Raw genomic sequence first — 23,958 nt, 5'->3', positions numbered from 1 at the left:
TGGTCTCACTCAAGATGGTGGCTCCTGGAGCAGCCGAGCGTCCCGGACTAGAAAGCAATAGATTTCTTGCTTCTACCACAAATTCCCCCAGCTATGAGCCTTCTAACCTTCTAAATATTCCTTTATATGTGGTTCAAAGTTCTGGGACCAGCCCCTGAGCCTGCTTGGTCAGGTATTCTGTGTTGTTGTTGTTGGCGGAGCTCCTTTACTGCACTTCCACCCGATCCGCCATCTTGTTTGTTCTCTCCATGTACTTTTTAAAGTCCTTTATATACAGAGGAATTTATCTCTAGAGAATAAAATGTATCTTCTAAAAGTATACTCCTTTGGATTCCTTCCTATTTAATTGAAATTTTTACTTTGTAAGTATCCAGCTTTTTGCTCGATTGATGGGCAGAGCATAAGAGCAACCCTTTATATGAGGTGGGGGAAATTTTGTCCTCTTTTGTTAGAGCCAGATTCTTCACTCATTGGAAGAGTAAATATGAACTGTCCCAGAAAAAGTCGTTATACTTGAAGTGATTCCTTCCTTTCTACATGTGACAGGCCACAGAAGTTGTACAGCTTGAGCCCCCTGAGCTGCTTTTCCTGCTGGACGATCTCTCCCAAAAGCTGGAGAATATGCTGACACCTGCTGCCAAGAGAGTCCCGTTCTTCAAGGTTAGTATGGACAGACGCAGGACCTGGGACTAATGGATCTTGGTGGTGAATAATTGTCTCTTTCTCAGCATTGTGACTGAGTCACTGGATAGCATGGTGGTAGCACCATGGCCAGACCATATTCAGCTTGCTTTAGAAAGGAACTTGGAAACATAGAAAACAAAAAGTTACCCAGCACAGGAAATTCATCATGTTCCTGAATCATATTTTTTCTTCTGTTTGCCAAACTAAGCCTGTGTCCAAGCCTCAGTTTAATAGTTGGCTTTCGTAAGATCAGAAGATCAAATGTTCATACGATGAACATTTATGCTCATGTTGTTGTTGTTATTGTTAGGTGCCACCGATTTGGCTCTGACTCATAGCAACCCTGTGCACAACACAGTGAAACTCTCCCAGTCCTGTACCAGTTTTACAGTTGTTGCTATACTTGAGCCCATTGCTGCTGCCGCCGAAGTCCATTCATCTCATTAAGGGTCTTCCTCTTTTTCACGGACTCTCCACTTTACCAAGCATATGTCCTTCTCCAGGGACTGGTCCCTCCTGATAACATGTCCAAAGTGTGAGAGACAAAGTCTTTCCATCTCGGCTTCTATAAAGCATTCTGGCTTTGTTTGTTCTTCTGACAGTCATGGTATTTTTAATAAATTCTTATCTAACACCATAACTCAAATGTATCAGTTATTCTACAGTCTTCCTTTACATGCAATTGAGGTTATTGGAAATACTGCGGCTTGGGTCAGACGTACCTTAGTCCTCAAAGTGATACTATGTGCACATATCTAATAAACCCATTGGATGATGCAAACAACAAAAGGTGGAAATGAAGTGTAAACATGTAAAGATGAGTATATCCAGTTGGCACTGTAGGATCAGCGCTGAACTACGAACTACAAGACTGTCAGTTCAAAACCACCAGCTGCTCCTTGGAAGCCCTATACAGGGTCTCTATGTGTTGGAACCAACTCCAGGGCACTTAACATACACAGCATATCCAGTTACTTGATTAATTCTTTGTATTATTTCCTCTAGTGTTGTCAACCTAAATTCTGGTTTCATGTGCCCTTTATCTCATTGGTTATTGTAGGTCTAAACTCATTCTTCAAGAAAACACTAGACTGACATCTGTTAGAAATTAAAACAAAAATTTTATTGAAAGAATAATCTCATTTTGCAAAGTAGGTTTATGTGGCATCCTACAGGAAACTGGTGTGTGCCCTGGCTTGTAGGAGAAGCAGTGAGTTTTTATTTGGTGGAGTAGACAAAGGTTCACATCAAAGAGAAGTGCAGGGGTAGGGAAGAATGTTTACAAAACTTTATCAAATTTCAAACCTTCTTAACATCAATTCCTTATCTCCTGATACAACCTGACTAAGACAATATTTCTAAAACATACTGTAAATATTTTCAAGTGGGGGTCTTGTGATTGATTGTCGACCGCATCACTTCTAGTTGCTTTCCTTGATGCATAAAAGCCAACTATTTATTAGGTTCAAGAAGAAGTGAAAGTTGATTTAACTCTAATCTGAAGCCTTGAAATGCAAGCATCACCCATGTGGCTAAGAAGGAGGAGAATGACATTAACTGTCTCAGAGTGCTTAAGATACCAAATTTAATTTTGCAAGTTAAAACTTGAGTCTCTGCATTCTCAGTGTTACAGTCAAGACTTTAATAGCTGTGATCTGTCTGTAGCTCTAGTTACAAATTTGCAAAGAAAACTAGTAGAAATACTATGAAAAATTCTCCACAAGTGAACATTTAATTTAGGAGTCAAGATGAAGAACAAAGGTTAGGTACACATACACACAGAGAGCGAGAACTAGCTCAACATCTTGGCTATAATATTATTTATAGCTCCTAACTGCATTTAACATTATTAGTTCTAGTTCCTAACTTTTTGCTCATTTTAAGATATGTTTGCTGAGGCCAGCTGCATAATGATCCTTTATAAGCACTAAGCAATTCTTTATCTTGGTTACCATTTGTCTTTTTTTTAACAGTAAAACTTCAACAGAAAGACTGAATGGTTTCCATTAGAAAGGTTGAAATGAAAATCTTAGCTTAATTTAAAATGGAGTTTTGATTTAAGTCTGAAGTCACCCTTGTATTTAGATATGCCAGCACCTAGTTTTTTTTCTTAAGGTTCACCCCCACACTTCTCAATCCAATCTTGTTCTTCTACAAGAACTAATGTCTCTATTATTTGAAGATGGAGCAGGATTTCTTATCCCTCTATCAGAATATGTAGTCCTTAGGCAAGCAACTCATTTATCTCATTCACTCCTGCCTACTGACGTAGGTTTGACTAAATTCCATAATGAACTCTTAACTCAGAAGCTACCCAGTGGTTCCTTCTCCAGTAACTCTGAATTTGTTGTAGACTAAAGGAAGCTGGAATATTGGATTCTCTCATCTCCATCAGAAATCTGCCCAAGAAATTGCTCACTGTGTTATTCAACTGCTGACCCCCATGTGTAATCATCTGGAGAACATTCACAACTATTTTCAGGTCAGAATCCTTTTCTATGGTCATTACAGAGACTCGGAAATAACTAAGTGAAGAAGAGATTTCATTTTTAACTGACAGAAATTGAAGGTAAAATGAGGGCACTTGCTGAAACAGCCATCTTAAAAGCATTTTTCCCTTTTAGTGCTTAGCTGGTGAGGATGCTGGTGTAGTTGATGGACCAGGAACAAAAGTTCAGGAGTACCAGATAATGTCTTCCTGCTATCAGAGGCTATTGCAAATTTTCTATGGGCTATTTGCATGGTGAGTATGTAGGAAGTAGAGTAAGCATAAGTTAATAACTATATATTTGCTTTTACTTTATGGTCAGTCACCAAAACCCAAACACTATGTGAATAAGGTGCTTTATTCTTTTTGGAGTGTTTTTGTCTGTATTGTTTCATCTGGTCTTTCACCCTGTGAAACGAATGGAGCTGGTATTCTTAGCCCGTGTGACAGCATTTAGCTGACCTATAACAGATCTGGCCTTTTGATTCTTAGCCCCATTTGCTGTAGCAAGTTCTCTATAATAACACTTGGGGAGACTGTGACTTTAAAACTTGTTACTAATCAAGTTGTAAATAAATTCCAGATTATGTGGTAAAGAGCTCTTTGGGATATTTAGCGGTTTCATCAAGTCCTTGAATGTTTGGCCTATAAGGGAATGGATTGGAAGACACAGCCTGGGTGAAAGTAGACGTGAGGGAGATGTCTGTCCTAACTGCTCAGGTTCCTTAGAGCTAGGTCCTGGCCTCCGTTCTTACTCTGCAGACTTCCTGCATAATCTTGCTCAAGCTTAACTTTATGCTAAACTCTTATCTTCAGAGGTGCAAGTCTTATAGCCAACTACCTACTCAACACCCCTTTCAGACGTGTCATGGACACCTCGGATTCATCACCACTCCTCCGGTTTTCCCTGGCTCTGTAAATGGCACGACAGTTGTCTCAGCCAGAAATCTAGGACTTATTTTTTTGTCTCCCTCCCTCTACTTTGCACCCTTTCTCTCTCATACATGCACATTCAACTTCCTGATCCTGTTGATTTTCTCTTCTAGATAACATTTAAATAACCATCTATTCCTCTCCTTTCCCATTGCTCCCAGACTCCCATCTCTCACCTAGACCTGATTAGTTTCATCATTGGTCTCCCTGTTCCCCTGTCGTCCCCTCCCTCAGTCCACTCTTCACACTACAATTGAGTAATCTTTCCAACACAAACCCAATCTTATCCTTGCCTAACTTTTTTCAATTGCCCTTCAATTTTTCTTGAGTTCAAACTTCTGTCCATAGCTTCTGAAGCCTTCTGTTATCTGACCTTTGCTCTTCCACTCTTTGTCTTATACTCTGTCCTCCAGCCATTTTTGCTTAATTTCAGTACTCTATATACCAGCTAATTGCAAGGCCAGTAGTTCAAATCTACCAGCTGCTCCAGGGGAAAAAGATGAGGCTTTCTGCTCCCGTGAAAATTTTACCTCCTCAGAAATCCTATACAGGGTCAGTATGAGTCGTATCTAACTTCACAGCATACCACCACCACCACCACCACCACCATATCGCTTTGCCTGAAAGGCTTCACACATACTCATCCTTCTACTTGAAAGATTCCCTACCCTTATGAACCCCTGGTGTTTTCTAACTCATCCTTGAGATGTGAACTTAAACTTGATTTCCTCAAAGTTATCTTCTCTGACTTTTAGACCTGGTAAGCTTCATTCCTGTCTCTCTTCTAACTGAATTATTTGTTCATCTGTCTGCGGAACTGTGCACTCCCTTAGAGCAGGGACCAGCCATTGCTGTTTCTTCCACTTAAAAACAATGCCTGGCAAATGAGTTGAATAGACATTCCATAAAAGGAGATATAAAGATGGCAAATAAACACATGAAAAGATGTTGAACATTACTAATTATTAAGGAAATTAAAACTACAACGAGGTTGCAGAACACACCCATGAGAATGGCAAAATTCAAGCGATTTGCTGTGCCAAGTTTTGGTGAGGTATGTAGAAATTTAGCAATTTGACAAAATTTCCCCTGTACCGAAATACTATTTCTGGTTTTTGTTTGTTAGTTTTCGGGAGATGACTGGGACTAATCTGTAAAACATAGTTAATAAAGAAGACCCTTTTCCCTTGAAAATAAATCTCTGAGGGCTCTTAGGTCCTTAACGGAGAGATTGTTTGACTCTAGTCTGATACTCAGAGCTTTGAAAGATTATGGCACTTGAGTGCTTTCATTTGCTTCTTTTTCCTCTGTTGACTTGTTGGTGGTACAAACTAGAAGTCAGGATCCTCAAATTCTGTCTAAGCAAATGTCCCTGTTAGATTTCTTTATTTTGTGTGATTGGAGTGAAGGTTTACAGAGCAGATCACCTATCATCTGTGCATTCAGTAAATCATGCACATCGTTTTATCTCAGTGACTACAATCTCCTCAAAGTAGCACCACTTGTCCCACTTCCTCCTGGTGTTTCTTGTTTCCATTTGTCTTTGTTGATCATCCCTTGTGAACTTTGTCCTTGGGTAAAAGCTGCCCTTTTGATCCTGAATGATTGGCCATTCTATGGTTTATATACCTCACTAGTATTGTTGTCCCCTTGTATACCTACCACTTGGCTGAAAACTAAGCCACAGGAATGAGTTCAGTTTCAGATCTGAAGAGTGACCAGATGCCATAGTCTCAGGTTCTACCAGTTTCTTGCTGAACAATAAGCCTGGTCTTTTTTGGGATTTTGAGCTCCATGTTTTCGCCCACTCTCTCTAGGACCTTCTGTGTGGGCCCTCTCAGAGCAGTTGGTAGTGGTAGCCAGGCACCATCTAGTTCTGGTCTTAACGTCGTGGAGACTGATGTTCGCGTGGCCCATGAGTCCATCGACATCTTCAATTTTCATCACTTTTTTTCCCTCCAGTACCTTAGCTGGCCACTTATGAGCTTTTAAGATCCCAGTCACTACCCACCAAAGTAGGATGTAGAACACTGTATTTGTGGATTATGTGTTGCCAATTGACCTTAATGTTGCCTAAGACTGTGATCCTCAGCTCCCATGTACTGAGACTCATTCCCTCACAGTGTTTGGTAATGTTGATGATGTTTTCATAATTTTGCCCCCTGTATGCTCCACCTTGTGTGGCACTGTGGGTTAATGCGTCAGACTGCAAAGCCATTTGAACTGCAAGGTCGGCAGTTCAAGCTCACCAGCTACTCCTCGGAAACCCTATACAGGGTCACTATGGGTTGAAATCTACTCAATGGCACTTAACAACAACAACAATGCTCCACCACATTCATGGATAGGTAAACTAAACCATCTTCCTTTAACTTTCCCTTAGGCAGGGATTTTTTCAACCTGAAAATCGTAACTTACTATACACAGCCCTTGAGGTGCTTGCTAGACGTTTGAAGCAGGGAGATCATGACCAGCCCTTGGAGGAACTGCTCAGGTGGGTCAGATGACACCCCCGAGGGTTGTCCCCCTGCTCTGCCCTGACATTCTCCATGTAAACAGAGTTCTCCAGCAGGATGCTTGCAAGAAATTTGCTACTAAAGTCCCTGAAAGTGGGGAGGACCCTGATGGGTATCAGACTACTAAAGAGAGCATGAGCAACTCATAGCGATTTAGACATCACTGTAATACTTGTGGTGCTAGTGTTGGTTTGTTTTTTTCTTGTCTCCTTACAGCCAGAGCTTCCATTACTTGCAGAATTTCCATCACAGCATTCCCAGTTTTCAGTGTGCTCTTTATCTCATCAGACTTTTGATGGTCATTTCGAAGAAATCTACAGCTGTTACTCAAAAAAAAGACAAAATTGGTGATGGGCCCAGATCCTCCTTCTTTTCCTGAATATGATTAATAGTTTAAGCTTATAAATATGCAGTTTCCTAGGACCTTGTGCATGTTTACATGTCAATCTCCACATAACATTGGACATGTCCTCTTGCTGTCAAGGAGGATTGTAACTGATCATTTCTGCTCATTTTATTCAGTCTGAGTTTGGTTAGCTCAGTTGAGACATCTGACAAAAAGAGACATAAGCTATCAGGTTTAATAAATTGAGAGTAAAAAGAGAATTCAGATCAAGTGTGAAGGCAGGCCTGGCTCCTTCCCTGGCCCTTCTCTTTGATCATCTTTTGTTAACCATTTGGGATGCATCTCAGGAGTTACACATGTTAGTTGGCAATACAAACAGAAAACAAGAAAAAAAAAATGCAAACCAAACTTCATAGTTTCCTATTGACTGAATAGGAGGGGCTTGATTTGCATTTGTGAGGTGGCCACTGTTTATTAGTCTGCCGTGGGGGGGGGGGGGGTGGGAACAAGAGTGCCCCACTGCATTCCTACTCTTGTGTGTCTGAGCATCTGAGGCAGACAGCTGTATTTCTGACACAGGGCCAGTGCAGCAGAAGTGTACATGACAGCTCTTTTTGCCAATTGTTTGACCGGAAACTTTATAGCAAGTTTAAAAAAATAATCCTTTTGATCAATAATCATCCCCCAAAGCCTGAAAGACAACATTGACTTAGATTTTCCACACATGAGATGTCTTTGTCTGGTTTTTCCAACAGCTTCCATGGCCAAACAGTTTCTCTGCCGGGTGTGGCCAACTGGGGAGAAAGGGAAGAGCAGCAGCATCTTCAATGACCAGCTCCATGCTTTGCTCTGGTGAGGTGCCTGATTTAGTCCAAATATCCAGCTAGCCTTTTTACAGTCTGCCCCTGGCAGGGTCTCTCATCTGCTCAAACTGAGAAATGTGGTTCATTAGTGGGAACTGGAAAGCACTGATACAGTTTTAAAATGACCAGATCTGGAATATGTGGATCTTAAGATTTGTTCTGTTTTACACTGTTGGCTCATTCCTTCTTATTAAATCGAATCATAGAGGAAGTAGAGGAGTCTGTAGTCAGTGAATCCGAGATTTCTTGCCTGCCACAGCCAGTCCATGCCTATCCCTTCCAATGTGTTTAACTGTATTTTCAGCTTAGACATAATTCACTTTACCTCCTGGCTACATTTGGAATCCCTGATATTTCATTAAAAATAAATGCCAAGAATTGTTTTAACACTTATTGCATGAGAACATCTCAAGAAGGAAATCTTGATTTAGAAGTTTCTATTAAATGTTTGTCCTCCTCTGGATCTCCATACAGCATCTACCTGGAGCACACAGACAGTGTGCTGAAGGCCATTGAGGAGATTGCTGGTGTTGGTGTCCCAGAACTGATCAACTCTCCCAAAGATGCATCTTCTGCCACGTTTCCTACACTGACCAGGTGAGAGAGGTTTCTCCTTAACGTAGGACCACACTGTCTTGTGTGCAGAGTTTCCAAATATCACATTACTTCTCATTGATTTCTGGTGTTTTCTGCAGAATGCCATTAAGTCTCCCCATGCAACACACACTGAGTACCTACTGTGCGTTCTTTCCCCAGGATTCTTAGCCAATCCACATAGAGGACCTTGCTGAGGAATGAGTTTTCAGTAATTGACAGTCTTCAAAGACAATGAAAGTCACCAAACTCCCACTAGCACTTTCATCCTTTAAATTTGAGACTATTTTTCCTACAGTCAGATTACTTTTAGAAAGACAAGGTGATTGCTGAATCTGATCATATACTGCTGCATGTCTCTCGCTGGGTTTTGTGTTTCATCATTGACTTTCAGTAGTTCTCTTTCAGTCACATAGCCTTTACCATTTACAAAACACTTTCAGATTCTTTACCTCATTTGAGCCTTTCAGTGATTCTGTGAGGGTAGCTATCATTGCCTCTATGTTACTGATAAGAAAAATGAAGATCAATAAAATAAAATAATCCTGGAATAAGGACCCATTGGTCTTTCCACCCACCTTGTCTTCATAAAGTTTATTTCATTGGGTCATAGACAATCTTCATGGACTCAGTTCTGAATCCTTTCTACTTCCCCATCCTCTTGCTAGTGGAAGTGCATTCCGGGATGTGGGAAGGAAATTGTGTTTGGTTCCCTGGCTTCTTCCCAGGAAGTTATTTCTCATCATTTTTCCATTGTATGTCCCCTTTACCAGGCATTCATTTGTCATTTTCTTCCGTGTGATGATGGCTGAACTAGAGAAGACAGTGAAAGGTCTTCAGGCTGGCACAGCAGCAGACCCACAGCAGGTGGGCCCAATACTCCCATCCCCACATCTGCAGTACTTGGAAGCTACTGATTTTTCTGTATCTTAGGCCCAGGGTTTCTTGTAAGCTATGTCTTCTGAGCTGCTGAGATCCAGGATATTTTTCTACAGTCCATGGTTGAATTTCCTTTCCCGCTAACTGGAGATGAGGATTAGGCTCTATTTTTCCTGCCCAGGAAAATCTTGGATGCCTCCATGGGCCTTTAGTTCTGGAAATAATATCTTTGATTGCAGCCTCCTGTGCCCAGCATGTAGCCTTGTGAGCTGGCATGAGATGAGCCAGGCTGTGGTGTTGGGCGTTGGCAACTTGCTAATCAAATTGAGCCCAACTGCTGAGAGCAAGGACTGATGTAGGGGACTCATGGCTAGTAGATATGTTGAAGAGGCCTTTCCTAACTTGGAAACCTTCCTAGAAGGTCTTCCCTCTATAATATATCCTGATGTTCTCACATTTGTGCAGTCCACAGAATCTGCCTATAGGAAGGTTCTGGACACCACATCTCTTTTTGAGGGTGATAACTTAGGTCTTTGAATTGCTCTGTGTATTAGTAGGAAGTACAACAGGGAAGTTCTGGGCTGTGATTCAGGTACCTGTATATTTGGCTGCCCCTAGATTCACGAGGAGAAGCTCCTTTACTGGAACATGGCTGTGCGAGACTTTAGTATCCTCCTCAACCTGATAAAGGTGAGTCTGGAGGCCCGGTGACCCACCTCACTGACTTGCTACAGAAACCAAAGGACCTGGGTTTCAAAATGGACTCTTCCTCCTCTCTTACCTTTCCTCGCAGACTTGATTTCCCCATCTTTTTCCCTTGTCCCTTCTCATCCTGGATAACCACTTCTTATTGCCCTAGACAGTATCTTTCTTCTTCTCTTCCTCCCTCCCTCCTGCATGGGCTATGTACTGAGTACTTAATGTCTCCCTGCACCTGTCACATCCTTTCACCTTGCCTTGGGTCCTCTGATCTCCACACATGCCCTGCTGGCTCATCCTTTATTTCTCAAGCAGTGTCCTCTCACCCGCACCATAATTTTGCTCAGCCCTCCTCCCAGCCTAGATAGTCTTTCTTCCTCCTTCCCACCCCTCGTAACCCACCCATTCTCAAGGCTTCAGATCAAGTTTTTAGACCTCCATAATGCCATCTTTTCAAAATTCCCAGTTGGAATCCATTTCTGGTTCCTCTTTGCTCTCTTCGTCCTTTTCTTCAACGTCAGTTATGGGCTTAACTTTATTGCATACTGTAATTAATTTAACATCTCTTTCCTCCACCAGCTTTAACTTCCTTAAGAACTTTTTCTTTAGCGATCTCTATAGAGTCTAGTCCGTAAGAGAAAAATGAGGCTTTCTGATCCCACAAAAAGATTTAAAGCCACAGAAACCCTATGCAGGGTTGCTCTGAGTGAAAGCTTACCCAATAGCACTTAACAACAAGAGCACACAGAGCCCTGCTTTACAAATGGGAAAACCCCACCAAAAGCCACTGCCATTGAGTCGATTCCAACTGATAGCGACCCACAGGGCAGAGTAGAACTGCTCACAAGGGTTTTCTTTATGGAAGCAGAAAGCCTCATCTTTCTCCTACAGAGAAGCTAGTGGGTTTGAACCAATGACCTTGTGGCTAACAGCCAAAGCTTAACCCGTGATGTTATCAAGGCTCCAGGAAAGAGGGTTGTTGCTGTTGTTGTTAAGTGGCGTCGAGTCGATTCCGACCCATAGCGACCCTGTATAGGGTTTCCAAGGAGCAGCTGGTGAAATTAAACTGCCAACCTTGCAGTTCAAATGGCTTTTCGGTCTAGCTCATTCACCCACAGTGCCACACCAGGACTCCAAGAAAAAATAAGGTGCTCAAAAGAAACAGACCTCACTTTGGTTTCTTATTTTCACTTTTCCAGGTATTTGACAGTCGTCCCGTTCTACACGTGTGTTTGAAGGTGAGAGGTTTTAGTGTTTTTCCTGTGGGTTTTTGGAGGAGAGGGCCTCAGTGAGATGAACTACTCAAGAAGCCTGCCCATGAACCAGAATCTCCAGGATCAGTGCTAACAGGCAGTGACTTGGGAAGGCAGTGGATACACTTTCCCCACACTCGCTGTATGGCTGGAGAAGCCAATATCCCAATGGTTCCAATTCATAGAGACCCTGTAAAGGGATTCCAAGGAGCAGCTGGTAGTTTTGAACTGCCAACCTTATGAGTAGCTGTGCAGTACTTAGCTTACAGCGCCACACCAGGGCTCCTAGAAACTCTTGGTCAGAGTCTTAGAACTCAGAAGTGACTTCAGGGCAGTGGGAGTGGGAACAGTAGTCACCCTCCCTACTTCTGTTTCCTGTGCAACAGGAAAGAAAGGGAGGGAGGGAGTCCTTTTTTCCCCCCTTTAATCTGGGAGCGTAGTGGTTCCAAATTGGGCTGTGAATCACAAAGTCTGCAGTTTGAAACTACCAGCTGTTATATATATGTTTATATGTGTACATAAATATATATGTGTGTGTGTGTGTGTGTGTGTGTGTATATGATCCAAAGCTCTGACAGTATAGTGGTTATAATATGAGTTGGGCTGCTAATCTCAAGCGTAATGGTTACAAGTCAGGCTGCTAACCTCAAGGTCAGCAGTTTGAAACTACCAGCAATTCTGCAGGAGAATTATGAGACTTCCTGCTCTCATAAAGATTTACAGCCTCAGAAATCCTGTACAGGGTCACTATGAGTCAGTACCGACTCCATGACACACCACCACCACCATATGGAATCCAGGTGTGGCGCTGTGGGTTAATGAGCCTGACTGCAAGGTCAGTTTGAATCGCAAGGTTAATGGTTCAAGCTCATCAGCTGCTCCTCAGAAACCCTATACAGGGGTTCACTATGAGTTGGAACCGACTCAACGGCACCTCACAGAAACAACACACACATATATATGTTGTTGCTAAGTGCAGTCCAAGCTCCTCTCTCATGTGGCTAGCCTGGACTAGGCCTAGAAGTGATGGTAAATTCAATGGGTTATGAGCCAGGGAATGTTAGGAGAACATGATATTTTCCATTCCTGATGTTCCCTTCCAAAGGATGGCACCCATTGTGATTTCCTGGCCTCTGGTCCTCTTTATTCACTTCTCCCTGGTGCCAGTGTTAGAGGTGGGTGAGTTGAGAGTGATGAAGCTGATGGGTAAATTGCAGAATTAGCCATGTGCTTCTTCAGCTTTATTACTTTTCTCCTTTTGGGAGTAAGTTGCCCATTAGTGGTCCTTGGGGAGCTGGACCACTAACGTCTCTGCTTCTCTGTGCTCTCCTTCTCAAGGTGAGCAAGCTAGTCTCTGTGCGTTGTCTGTGTCTGCCCACTAGCTGTGGTGGGGGTGGGGGTGTGCCGTGGATTTGGTTCCGACTCATTACGACCCTGAGTAGGGTTTCCAAGGCTGTAAAATCTTCACGGGAGCAGGAAGTGTCATCTTTCTCTCGCGGAATGGCTGGTAGTTTTGGACTGCAGCCCGACTCGTAACCACTACGCTACCAGAGCTCCTTGCCCATTGGCTGTAAGTCTGCGTAATTCTGAAGCTTTAGTTAGCAAGATCCTGTGGTTTTTGCATTTAGCTGCATTATCCATATCAGTCTTTTAATCCCCAGCCCCCAATGTTTTTGTTATATTTTTTCTGTATAAAGATGAGTATAAAATCCCAGGCTAGGTGATGCTGTATGTCACAAGCAGGGGCCTTTCAGATGAAAGGCCTAAGTTAGAGGTAACCAAGTTGGTCACCATGCTTCTCTTCTTCAGTATGGGCATCTGTTTGTGGAAGCATTTCTGAAGCAATGTATGCCGCTTCTGGACTTCAGCTTCAGAAAACACCGGGTAAGATCTGAGAGCCAGAGTGCTGGGACATAGTTGCCCTGTAGATTTGTTCATGATGAATCCTGGGCTGGGGATGGGAAAGTCCCTTTTTCCCAGATTCTAGGCCCCAGTTCTCCTTGGGCATTTCTGGCCCACTTCAACTATAACTAGAGATGCTCAGTAGGACTTTATATTCCCTTGCAGGTTAGACTCAGACCCACTCTAGTTCAAACCTGCCTTCTTGTCAGGATCTGAGGGTGCTGGTTCCTTCTAGCTTGATTTTATTATGCTAATCACACACATGGCCTCATGGGGTCAGTGGATCCTTTGCATTTTCCTTTGTGCTTCTCTGTGTCTGCTCTAAAGAGTAATAGAAAACAGAATTCACATGTCTCATAAAACTCTTTGCTATTATAATAGAAAGTTGTGAGTGTTTGTTTACATAAGTGGGACCCAGGACTAGAGTAGTGAAATGGGAATGGAAACAGAATTGACCATTTCTTACACACATTTAGCTAGTTGGACTTTGCCAAACACTCTCAACTACTTGATTGGTCCCTTGTAATTGTGAGAAGTTGTAGATGGGGAGACTGAGGCATGATAACCTACTAAAATCTAGGTCTTGTCACTGTCAAATTTACACAAGGGATGAAAAGTGAACAGGTTGCGATTGGCTGTGAGCCAGCACTCCTCTTGTTTCAGGCCAAATTAAAATGCTTACCAGTATAATAGCTAGAACCTACTGAGTTTATCATCTTGGGAGCCCTCCGTAGGCTGCAGGGGAATCTTGCATCTAAAACAAAATGAGAACATTGCATTCAGTGTTATGAATTTTGTTCATAGGAAGATGTTCTCAGCTTACTGGAAACCTTCCAGTTGGACACTAGGCTGCTTCATCACCTGTGTGGACATTCCAAGGTAAGAGGTTAAAGCAGACACTTCCCCAGCCCTCCTATGTGATGAATCTGCAAGTGCTCTTGGGGGTTCTGGAGCTCCCATTACGTCGTCCTCCATGATTACCCTTCTTGAGCCTTTTGTCTCTTAAAAGGCAGTTGTTGAGAATGGTCAAATCTTCACTTGCTGTTTAAGACTGGAAATCATCTAGAGGGGAATTTCTGCATTTTAAATTTAACTCAAGCTCCACAGCCATATTTCCCCTAGAAACTCTTCTGTGGTAAGAGAGACAGAGTGTTGGTGGATTCATTAATCCTTCAAAGTACTCCGTGTAGGGGGACTACCATGTCATGAAGGACTGTTGGTGACAAGAGGTGGTTCTGAAAGCAGCCATCTTTAAAGCTATTGAGCTCTACTACTTGTCAAGGAATGAATCTGTCTTTTGTGAGAACAGTTCAGCACTGAAGAATTTATCTACTTGAAGCATTCTTATAGTTGTGAACCAGACACCTTCTGTCTGAAGGAACCCAGAGAATTCTACAGTCACTGGCAAACCAAGAGATTCTTCTCTCTGGTTCCTATTGCTCACTTCGTCACACCTTCTAAGTTTAGAAGGTACTGTAAAGAAGCTTCTTCTTAGCTAAGTAGGGCACCTCTGTTGCTTAGTAGCAGCATAAATATATTCAAGAATATCCTAGCTAAATGATTGGTCAATAAGAAGTTAGAGATGTTGTTCAATAAGAAGTTAGGTATGTCTGCAGGCTTTCGGAATTTTTGACTTGAAAGATAGCTGCCATTCTCTTTGGAGTACTCTACCAGACTACTACATATTGATGGAACATGTCTGTGGCAGGGTTCATGTGCCTATTGGATGCTCAGGACATCAGGAATTCAAGTTTCTGTGTAGGAAATGTGAAAAGTTGATGACCAACCCAGGTGGGTGCTTCTGTTCCCACTTAGATTCACCAGGACACAAGACTCACCAAGCATGTGCCTTTGCTCAAAAAGACCCTGGAGCTGTTGGTGTACAGAGTGGAAGCCATGCTCATCCTTAACAACTGCCAGGAGGCTTTCTGGCTGGGCAATCTCAAAAACCGAGACTTGCAGGTAAGCCTGGGACTCGGCCAGTGCTAAAGCCCCACAGCCATCCTTATTGAGCACATTGGAAGGAGGGAGGAAGCCCTACACCTACAGGAAGATGTTGTTCCGGCTCTTTAGTTTTGTCAATGTCCTGTGACATTTCTTATGGGCTCGGGCTCCACTCCTCATCCCATACAGCGAAGAGTCCAGAAGCATAGCATTGTTCAAGCAAGGTTTCACAAATAAGAGCCAAATCCCTACAAGCCTCTTTCCACAACCAGTGCCTTCAAGCCCTACAGAGGGTAGGTTCATAGGAGCATATTTTGTATATGAACTCATGGGTTGTTTTTTTTCTCCCTAGTGTTTTGTTTTTTAAGGATTTTCACTCTTCTTCCTGAGAAATTTCACAATGCCTCTGTTGGTCGTTGTGATGTAACTCAGTATTTAATTTTTGTCCTATTTCCTTTTTAGTCTGCTTGTCCCACTCAGGCCTTTTTTCTAGTTATGAACAGTTCAGGGCATGCTGTGGCCGTTTGGTTTTAAGTGGAAACTGTCTCTTGAAATTTCGAGGAGATCTGTGCACATGTGTAGTAGAACCCTCCAGGGTAGGAGTGGGGTGTCCACTCACTCAGGCAACCCCTCTAGTCACCAGAATGTAGGTGCGCAGACAGCGAGAGACCAATGAACAGATGCCAAAAAAGAATGTCCACACCTTTATCTTCATGATTCTGTCAGGCATCCGTGGCTGCTCTGATCTTTCCCCTGCATGATCTTACCCAAAATGGCAGCTCCGGGAGCAGCAGAGCGTCTTGAATTAGAAAGCAATGGATTTCTTTCTGCTTCTGCTACAAATTCCCCTAGCTGTAAGCCTTCCAACCTTCTAAATATTCTTTTATATGTAGTTCAGAGTTCTGGCACCATCCCCTGCGCCTGCTTGGTCCTGTATTCTGTGTTGTTGTTGATGGAGCTCCTTACTGCACTTCCACCCGATCCGCCATCTTGTTTGTTCTCCCTCCCTAGTGTTTTATCCCTGAAATTATTCCCTGGGAAAATTCAGCAAATGAATATTTCTATGGTTTTTCAATTATATGACTTTGGGCTGAAATGTTATGGTGCTTTTAACATTCTTTTGGAGCGATAGCATTTTCTCAAGGGAGTCCAAGCCTTCTCATTCACGCTTATAATATCTGGGTGTTTTAATCTGTCAGAGATGAAAAAAAAAAATAGTAGCACAGAGACTTAACTTCCTTTCTTCACATCATCATCATGAGGTAAATACCCTTGTTTCCATGAGAAATTTGGAGCTCAGAGAGGTTAAATAACTTGTCTATGGTTTTTAGCAAATAACTGGGCAGAGCCAGAATTCGAATCCTAACAGTACTGCTCCAAAGTTGTTGTTAAACCTCTTGTCCTCCAACCTCTTTATGCCCATTGTTGATGTTAAGTGGTGATTGGTATGTTGATGCTCGGATACCTTACTGGAGAAATTTTCAAACCATAGTCAACATTAACTCAAAAGTCTAGTATGATATTAGGATATAAATATAGACCTTTTCAAGAACTGCATATTGCATCAACGACGTGTACGTGCCTGGAACTGTGAGCTCCTCTAGATCCTGATCACAAGTCAGTGTCCATGTTTGACTATGTTACAATAACTAGAATATTCATTGTCCTGCTTCTAAACTAAGCCTTCCGACACCTATTTGCCTGTCCTGTTTCTATGGAAAGTAGTGATACTTCCCTTTCTCCCTTTTGAGGCCCTAAATGTTATCATTATAATCCACCATTTGTCTTGGTCTACATTTAGGGTGAAGAAATTATGTCCCAGAATTCCCAGGAGAGCACACCAGAAGACAGTGAGGAAGACACATCATCTCAGGTCTCTAAAAGCAAAGTAAAGGAGGTATCTGCAAAATTATTCTGAGTTGGTAGAGAGTGCATAATTTTCGCTGTTTGTGATCAAACACTTTTCTCCATTCCCTCTACAAAAAGCTTACATGCCTATATAAATTCTTTAGGGCCCAGAGAAAGCAGCCACACAATCGTGTAACAATCCTCAAGAATTTCAAGTTGTGTCACATTGTAGGCTATTTTCCTTAAAGTTATACCTTAGACCATTGTAGAGAATAGAAAAGGAGGGGTCAAAATATTCTGAGTGTTGAACATGTTTAAAATGAGAAATGCTTTAATCAAAGCACAGTCAAAAGCTCTTACCATCGAGGAATAAAACAGAGTAAGAGCTCTGGTAGCATGGTGGTTACAAATTGGGCTGCAAACCTTAAGGTCAGCAGTTTGAAACTACCTGCTGTTCTGCGGGAGAAAGATGAGGTTTTCTGCTCCTGTAAAGATTGACAGCCTCAGAAACCCTGTACAGGGTCGCTATGAATCGGAATCGACTCCACGGCACATAACCACCATCGCCAGGGGCTCCTTATTATTTTCTGGGATACAGATGCTTTTGGGATTTAAAGAAAGATATGTATACTTGGGACATTATGCTGCAATTTGGGTTGGCTATAGATACCAAGAACCTCAGACTTCAAGAGTCCCTGCTGTGGAGTCTCAATGAGCAATTTAAGGCTGATGCACAAAGATCATTTAGTAAGAAAAATTATTTTATTACATGGTCCTCTGCTTTATTTGTATAGTATACCTCCACTTTGTTTTCATAAAGAATTTAAGGCGACAATATCCTATGTTTATATTTGGTATTTTTTCCTAAACAAACCTCCCAGATCAAAATCACCGATCAGATAGAATTTATGCTGGATTCTTGTTGAGATACACAATATTTTTTCATTTGACAAACATTTCTTTCTACATTGACTACCTACTTTGTTCCTATGTCAAACGCATGCAGTAGAGCTAAAGCGATATGACTTAACACCATGCAGATTTGATTAGCTGCAGAATGATGTCATAAGTCAGTATCAGAATGGTCTCCCTCCATGGTCTTGTTAGAAGTCATGATGTCAAGGAGAGCAGGGGCGCCTCTGATTCATTTTACAAACAAATTGTTTCACAGTTATTACTGGTAATTAATTCCTTTGTTTATCTGTGAAAACAGGTCATCTGGAACAATGACCTAAATATTTAATTTAATCATCCTTTGCTCCTTAGGATGAAGGTGAAGCAAGTGATGGAGAAGAGCAAGACAATGATGGGAGTGATGATGACTCTGATTAGACCATCTCCTCCCTCTGCTCTGCTCCGCCAGCCTCCTCAGTGACTTATCAATGGAGCCTCTTCTCTGCCTAGCTAACTGGAAGCATCCTATTTTATCCCAAAGAGAAGCCCCGATTGAATCAACTGAATCGGGGGATTCATAGATTTTCTAGCACCACCAAAGACACTGGATTTCAGTGTAGCATTACTTTTTGGTTTGGTTGAGCTTGGCAGTGCTATGCTATAAAGTAGAAACTGCTTAGCTACATCTAGACTTTGGGAGCTAGTTTCAAACTTCTTGATTTTAGAATTTAAGCTCATACCAATTCTGCAAATAAATTACCTTTAAATTTCTGTTTCTGCTACTTCCTCATTCCTTCTACTGGATTTCCTTCATCATTCAGGGACTAGATGGGACTGAGCTGGAGTTTGTGCAGAGAAATAATGTAGACCAGTACCAACACAGGAGCCCTGGCAGTGCTGTAGGGTAAACACTGGACTGCTAATTGCAAAGTCACACTCACCAGCCACTCTGGGAGAAAGATGAGATTTCTGCTCCTGTCAACAGTTAAAAATTTACAATCTTAGAAATCCTATAGAGGTTCGCTATGAGTCAGAATCAACTCAATGGCAGTGAGTTTGGTTTGCTTAGAGTACCAACACATGACTTGTGCATAGTAAAATCATATGCTTCCTATTGTGTCATCTTTGAAATAAGAAGACCATTGTGATGGATCTGGAAGAGTTACTTGAATTTATCAATATCCAGAAAAAGTCAACAAGGAATGTTGGCTGCTTAGTTTGTGTTTTCATTATTGTGTTAACATAAGACAAGGAAAAAAGGCAGCGGCGAGCTCATGTTGACTTTGTGTGTGTATATACATATAAAGTTTATTTGATTTCCACATTGTTCTGAATTATGCCTGTAATCTGTAGTAATAAGAATGTTATACAATTACTTGTAGTTTATTAGAAATAAAACAGTAGGAGTATATTTCAACTACTAGGGGGAACTCCCTCTTCTGCTAAAAGCCCAGTTATAGTACTGTTAACAAGTTCTTTCTTGCCAAACTATAAATATTATTAAATATTTATTAATATTTCTAACCAAATTTATATGATCCAGTAGTGTTAAGGTATGTGTGGCTTGTTAGGTGTTTCTTTTCCTGGTTGGAGTAGGTATTTCATTTCTATTTTTTTAAAAAATAATCCTTTTTTGACCGCTTTATCCTTTGGTACATGGAAACCGTATGTCCCCTCTTCCCTAATACCCCTTTTTTTGGCTCAGTTGATTGTGTTCTTAGGGGTTTTAAGTGAAGTCACATTAGACCCATTGTTTGTGTGGTTTTTAATGGCTCTTTATCACATGTATACATCAGTGCTTGTTTGACTCTTTTCAACGGTTGTTCAGCTTTACAAGGGAAATTTTCTTGCTCTGTGTCACTGGCCCTTTTTCGGATGGAAGGAAGACAGGGAAGGGGCTTCTGAATTGTCAAGATTGCTGGGGTGATGTCACAGTTTTGTTCACATGGACAGATTCTGTAAGCTGCAGGCACATACCAAAGGCCATGGTTTGAGACCTGGGAATCCGGTGAAGGAAGACCTTTTACTTGGAGTGTTGCAAGGCGAAAGTACACTTCTTATATGTTGCATACAACAGGAGGATAGAGCGCAGCATCTGTTTGCACATAGTCACTGTCATCTGAATCTGAGGTTCCTTAAGTCCAGTGGGCCACTGGTGCTCCCTGCTGATGATTTTGCAAAAGGCTGATTTGTCTGAAACTCTGAAGGTCCCAGTCCACTTTGGTGGCTGAGCCGTGATGACCCTGCCAAAGACAGAATCTACCCCATTGAGTCGGACTGGCTGGGGCTTTCTGACGAGCCCTTTCTTGTTGTTAATGGCCCGGAGTTCTGACGTGTGGCATGGTAACTTGGGACTCACTCCAGTTTCCAGAAATGGGCTGTCTAAGACTAAAGTGACCTCTTGAAAGCACAGCTGAACTTCAAGGTCAGAAGGGGTGTGTAGGAAGCAGGGGGAGGCCCTAAAGGGGTGTTTGGAAGAAGGTGTAGGTGTTGTGTGCCGCAGCCATTGGAAGCTCTCATCCAGTGGGGTCCATGGTGACCAGAGCTGGTATCCTGCCATTGACAGTCCTAAAAGAGAGGAATCAGAACAGAATTTCCCTTGCATGCTTTTTGGTGGTAAATTTCCATCTTTACCTCATGAGTGACTGGAGCTTACTCTCTACTTCCAATGAATGGAGTCCAGTAGGTGTCAGAGTATTAGTAATTCTATAAAGTGCTAGTGTGGAATCTAGTTAATGCTGTGTGTGCTACAATTTTATTAAACCTTATCACAAACCTCTGAAGGTAGGTTTCACCCATCTTTACAGATTAGGAAGTAGATTTGTGTGAATTTCTGAAGTGGATTAGCTGCTCCTCAGAAACCCTCCCCTCTACAGGGTGGCTGTGGGTTGGAACTGACTCGCCGCACAACAGTCCATCTTTAGGACCTCTGCTGTGAGATAACAGTTACAGACATACTGCAGTCTGAGATGGCAGAGGTTAGACACTCAGAAAGACCATGTCTTACCAAATATTGATAACAGTAATCCCATGTACTTTTGTTTACATCAATGATCCTGGATTATCAACTTCAGCAGCATCTAGCAACTTGTTAGATATGCAGATTCTTGGGTTCCAACTCAGACTTGCAGAATCCAAAAACTGCAGTGGAAGCTCCATTTGAAAGCTTCTTATGCTTCCCCTTTTGAGGAGTTGCAGCTTTCACTGTTTATTCTGAAGACCGTCTTCCTGACCCTTAAAACCTCAGTGTTTTTTGACATGGAGACCAGCTATCTTTTTGAGTCCTACCCTACCTACCCTACCTACCTACCTCAGAGAAATTTCCCAAGGCCAGTCTTTACAAAATTTTAAAGGTTTTTCTAGTTTCTTTTTTTTCCTCTCTCTCATCTAGGGGAAACTCACCTTGACGACCCCACCCCAACCGCCCTTTGAAAATAACCCTTAAAGGGCTGGGAAGATAATGACAACTCAGAAATTTTGCAAGTAGAATTTGGATTTCCCATCCAAAATGCAGGTATATATATAAATTTTTCTGAATTCATTTTTAGCTTCTATATATGTAAAGGGACTCCTCCTGGTGTGGTACTTTAGGATCAGCACTGGACTGAAAACCACAAGGTCAATGGTTCAAACCCATCAGCTGCTCCTGGGAAACCCTATACAGTGTCACTATGAGTTGGAACCAACTCGAAGGCACTTAACAACAACAGTCCATGTAAAAGGCATAGCAGATCCTCCTCCCACAAAAGGTAACTGCAGTAGATCTCATCCCATTCATTCCATGCTCACAGAATGCTTTGGAAAACTGACACCTCCACCATAGTTTATGACACAAGTTGGTTTTTTGGTTTCATGACGTTTCAAACCCAAAGTCCTGCCCCTGACGATGGCTAGTATAAAAAGGAGGCTTGTTCCTTCCCTCCACCTAGTTACGGTTTTCATAATCTGGGCAGACTGTTGTAGATGCTAATGGTCTTAAGGTGAGAAACACTGACACTCAAGGGACAACCTAAGGAAGTCTTCTGATGCTTGGTATTCAAGATCAGGGTACTCTGGTACTCATGACTCCTATAGGTTTATGTCCAAAATAAGATAATTCCAGAATCCACTTCCCTCCTCATGAGAAAATAGAACCAGAGGTAAAAGGTTTTCTCAAAGGTAAAATCTTGGACTTTTAGCAGCTCCAACAGAGGATGAGGGGGTTCCTAACACACTGGTTCACCTCCACCCTCCCACCTAGACGTTGCTGTCAGCCACTTCAGAGAGGTTGAAATTAGGAATTCTGTTCAAGCTGCTCCTGATTCTCGCTCTAGTGGTTACGAATCGGGCTGCGAACAGCAAGGTTAGCAGTTCAAAACTACCAGCTGTTCTGAGGGAGAAAGATGAGGCTTTCTGTAAAACAGATTTACAGCCTCAGAAACCCTGTACAGGCTCACTACAAGTCGAACCGACTCCACAGCACACAGCTACCACCACCAGTTCCAAGAACGAGTGCCGGTGTGGCACTGTGGGCTAATTAATGTGTCAGGCTGCAAAGTCAGTCTTTTGAACTGCAAGGTCGGTGGTTCAAGCTATGGGTCGGAATCCACTCAACAGCACTTAGGAACAACAACAGTTCCGAGAAGCCCCTGGTATTTCCCCACCTGGGAGAGGAAGAAAGCACCGAAGTGCAGCTGAAGCCCTCGTGAACGGTGGGCTCTGGGTTGCGGTCCACCGGGGCTAGAGCGGGGCGGACCTGGGTGGCTCCCCCTCCCAGCCGGAAGAAAGGCTTTGTCTCCCGGGGGCGGGGCCGGGGCCAGAGAGCTATGGCCAAGGTGAAGGTGGCGGTAGGAGCCCGAGCCCGGTCCCACCATCGGGCTGGGGGCTCACCTGCTGAACTCCGCGGACCGCACGCTCCTGAGTGGACGCCGCTGTTCCCAAGTAGCATCTTTTTCCACTGGGCGCTTAGCAACCGCCATTGTGACCCAAGATAGATCGTGGAGAAGCCCGATCCTCAGGTGGATGGGGAACTTGAGGTCCCGCTGGTGGGGAGCATCAGGGGTGAATTCACTCCCCTACCTCATTGAAAAGGTGGTTTCTGGACTCGGTCTCTAGGAGCTCAGGTTAGAGCCCCGTCCTCGGCTACTTTTCTTTCCTTTCCCTATCTTCCTGCCATACCTCTGTGTCTTTTATCTAGTCTCAACCTCAGCACCCAGCGTCCATTCCAACACCTGGAACAGAGGATGGACACACCTACTTCAGAGACTGGTTAGGAACCTGCATAAATGTTCCATAACCTGTAGTTAATAAAAGTTAGTCCCTATTAACTGCTGAAACCCTAAGACCCTGGTCACCCTTCAGATCTGGAACTGAACTCACCTCTATGGCTCAAATTTTCAACCAATCAATAGGCATACAGAGGGGACAACAACACTAGTGAGGGTCACACATCATAGAAGGATAAACTATTTGAGATCAAAAGGGCAGCATTTACCTAAGGACAAAATTTAGAATGTCAGTAGAAGGAGGATGAATAGAAATAAAGGGAGGAAGTAGAATAAGTAATAATACATTTGAAGGAATTGCAATTGAGATGAAACAAATGTATGATATGTTGAATGAAAAATTGATGATATACTCTAAACTTTCACTCAATTCACAATAAAAAGTTGATTCTGACTCATTATGTTGTTGTTACATGCCATCAAATCGGTACCAACTCATAGTGACCTTCTGAACAGCAGAATGAAACACTGCCCGATCCTGGGCCAACCTCACTACTGTTGCCACACTTGAGTCCATTGATGCTGCCACTTGGTCAATCCCATCTCACTGGGGGGTCTTCCTTTTTTTCTCTGACCCTCCACCTTATCAAACATGATATCCTTCTCCAGCGATTGGTCCCTCCTGACAATATTTCCAAAGTATGAGAGACGAAGTTTGGCCATCCTGGCCTTCAAGGAGCACTCTGGCTGCCCTTCTTCCAACATAGATCTGTTGGTTCTATGGGCAGCCTGTGGCACTTTCAATATTCTCCTCTGACACCATAACTCAAAAGCATCAATTCTTCTACAGTCTTCCTTATTTACTGTCCAACTTTGACATACATATGAGGTTATAGAATATACCATGGCTT

At 42.7% G+C, this 23,958-nt stretch overlaps 2 protein-coding genes across 2 annotated transcripts in view; one reads left to right on the top strand and one right to left on the bottom strand.

Moving 5' to 3' along the window:
• FANCD2 (Fanconi anemia, complementation group D2) overlaps positions 1-18,281 on the top strand; it is a 75,804-nt gene extending 57,523 nt beyond the window's left edge. The window contains exons 30-44 of the mRNA XM_006872207.1: positions 547-660; positions 3,038-3,166; positions 3,309-3,427; positions 6,489-6,599; positions 6,838-6,968; positions 7,723-7,819; positions 8,305-8,427; positions 9,198-9,291; positions 9,922-9,993; positions 11,202-11,240; positions 13,065-13,139; positions 13,962-14,036; positions 14,973-15,119; positions 16,903-16,998; positions 18,216-18,281. Coding sequence (XP_006872269.1) covers positions 547-660; positions 3,038-3,166; positions 3,309-3,427; positions 6,489-6,599; positions 6,838-6,968; positions 7,723-7,819; positions 8,305-8,427; positions 9,198-9,291; positions 9,922-9,993; positions 11,202-11,240; positions 13,065-13,139; positions 13,962-14,036; positions 14,973-15,119; positions 16,903-16,998; positions 18,216-18,281 — 1,488 coding nt within the window. The remainder of the gene's footprint in view (positions 1-546; positions 661-3,037; positions 3,167-3,308; positions 3,428-6,488; positions 6,600-6,837; positions 6,969-7,722; positions 7,820-8,304; positions 8,428-9,197; positions 9,292-9,921; positions 9,994-11,201; positions 11,241-13,064; positions 13,140-13,961; positions 14,037-14,972; positions 15,120-16,902; positions 16,999-18,215) is intronic.
• A 1,485-nt stretch (positions 18,282-19,766) lies between these two features.
• Positions 19,767-20,405, bottom strand: FANCD2OS (FANCD2 opposite strand). Its single transcript, XM_006872190.1, has one exon. The coding sequence runs from the start codon at positions 20,401-20,403 to the stop codon at positions 19,867-19,869; it is 537 nt and encodes a 178-aa protein (XP_006872252.1). The 5' UTR covers positions 20,404-20,405; the 3' UTR covers positions 19,767-19,866.
• Between the last annotated feature and the right edge of the window lie 3,553 nt (positions 20,406-23,958).

This window comes from Chrysochloris asiatica, unplaced genomic scaffold (assembly GCF_000296735.1).
Source record: "Chrysochloris asiatica unplaced genomic scaffold, ChrAsi1.0 scaffold00186, whole genome shotgun sequence".
Lineage (NCBI taxonomy): Eukaryota > Metazoa > Chordata > Mammalia > Afrosoricida > Chrysochloridae > Chrysochloris > Chrysochloris asiatica.
Note: the sequence above shows the minus strand (reverse complement) of the source record. Positions and strands in the feature narration are given on the sequence as shown.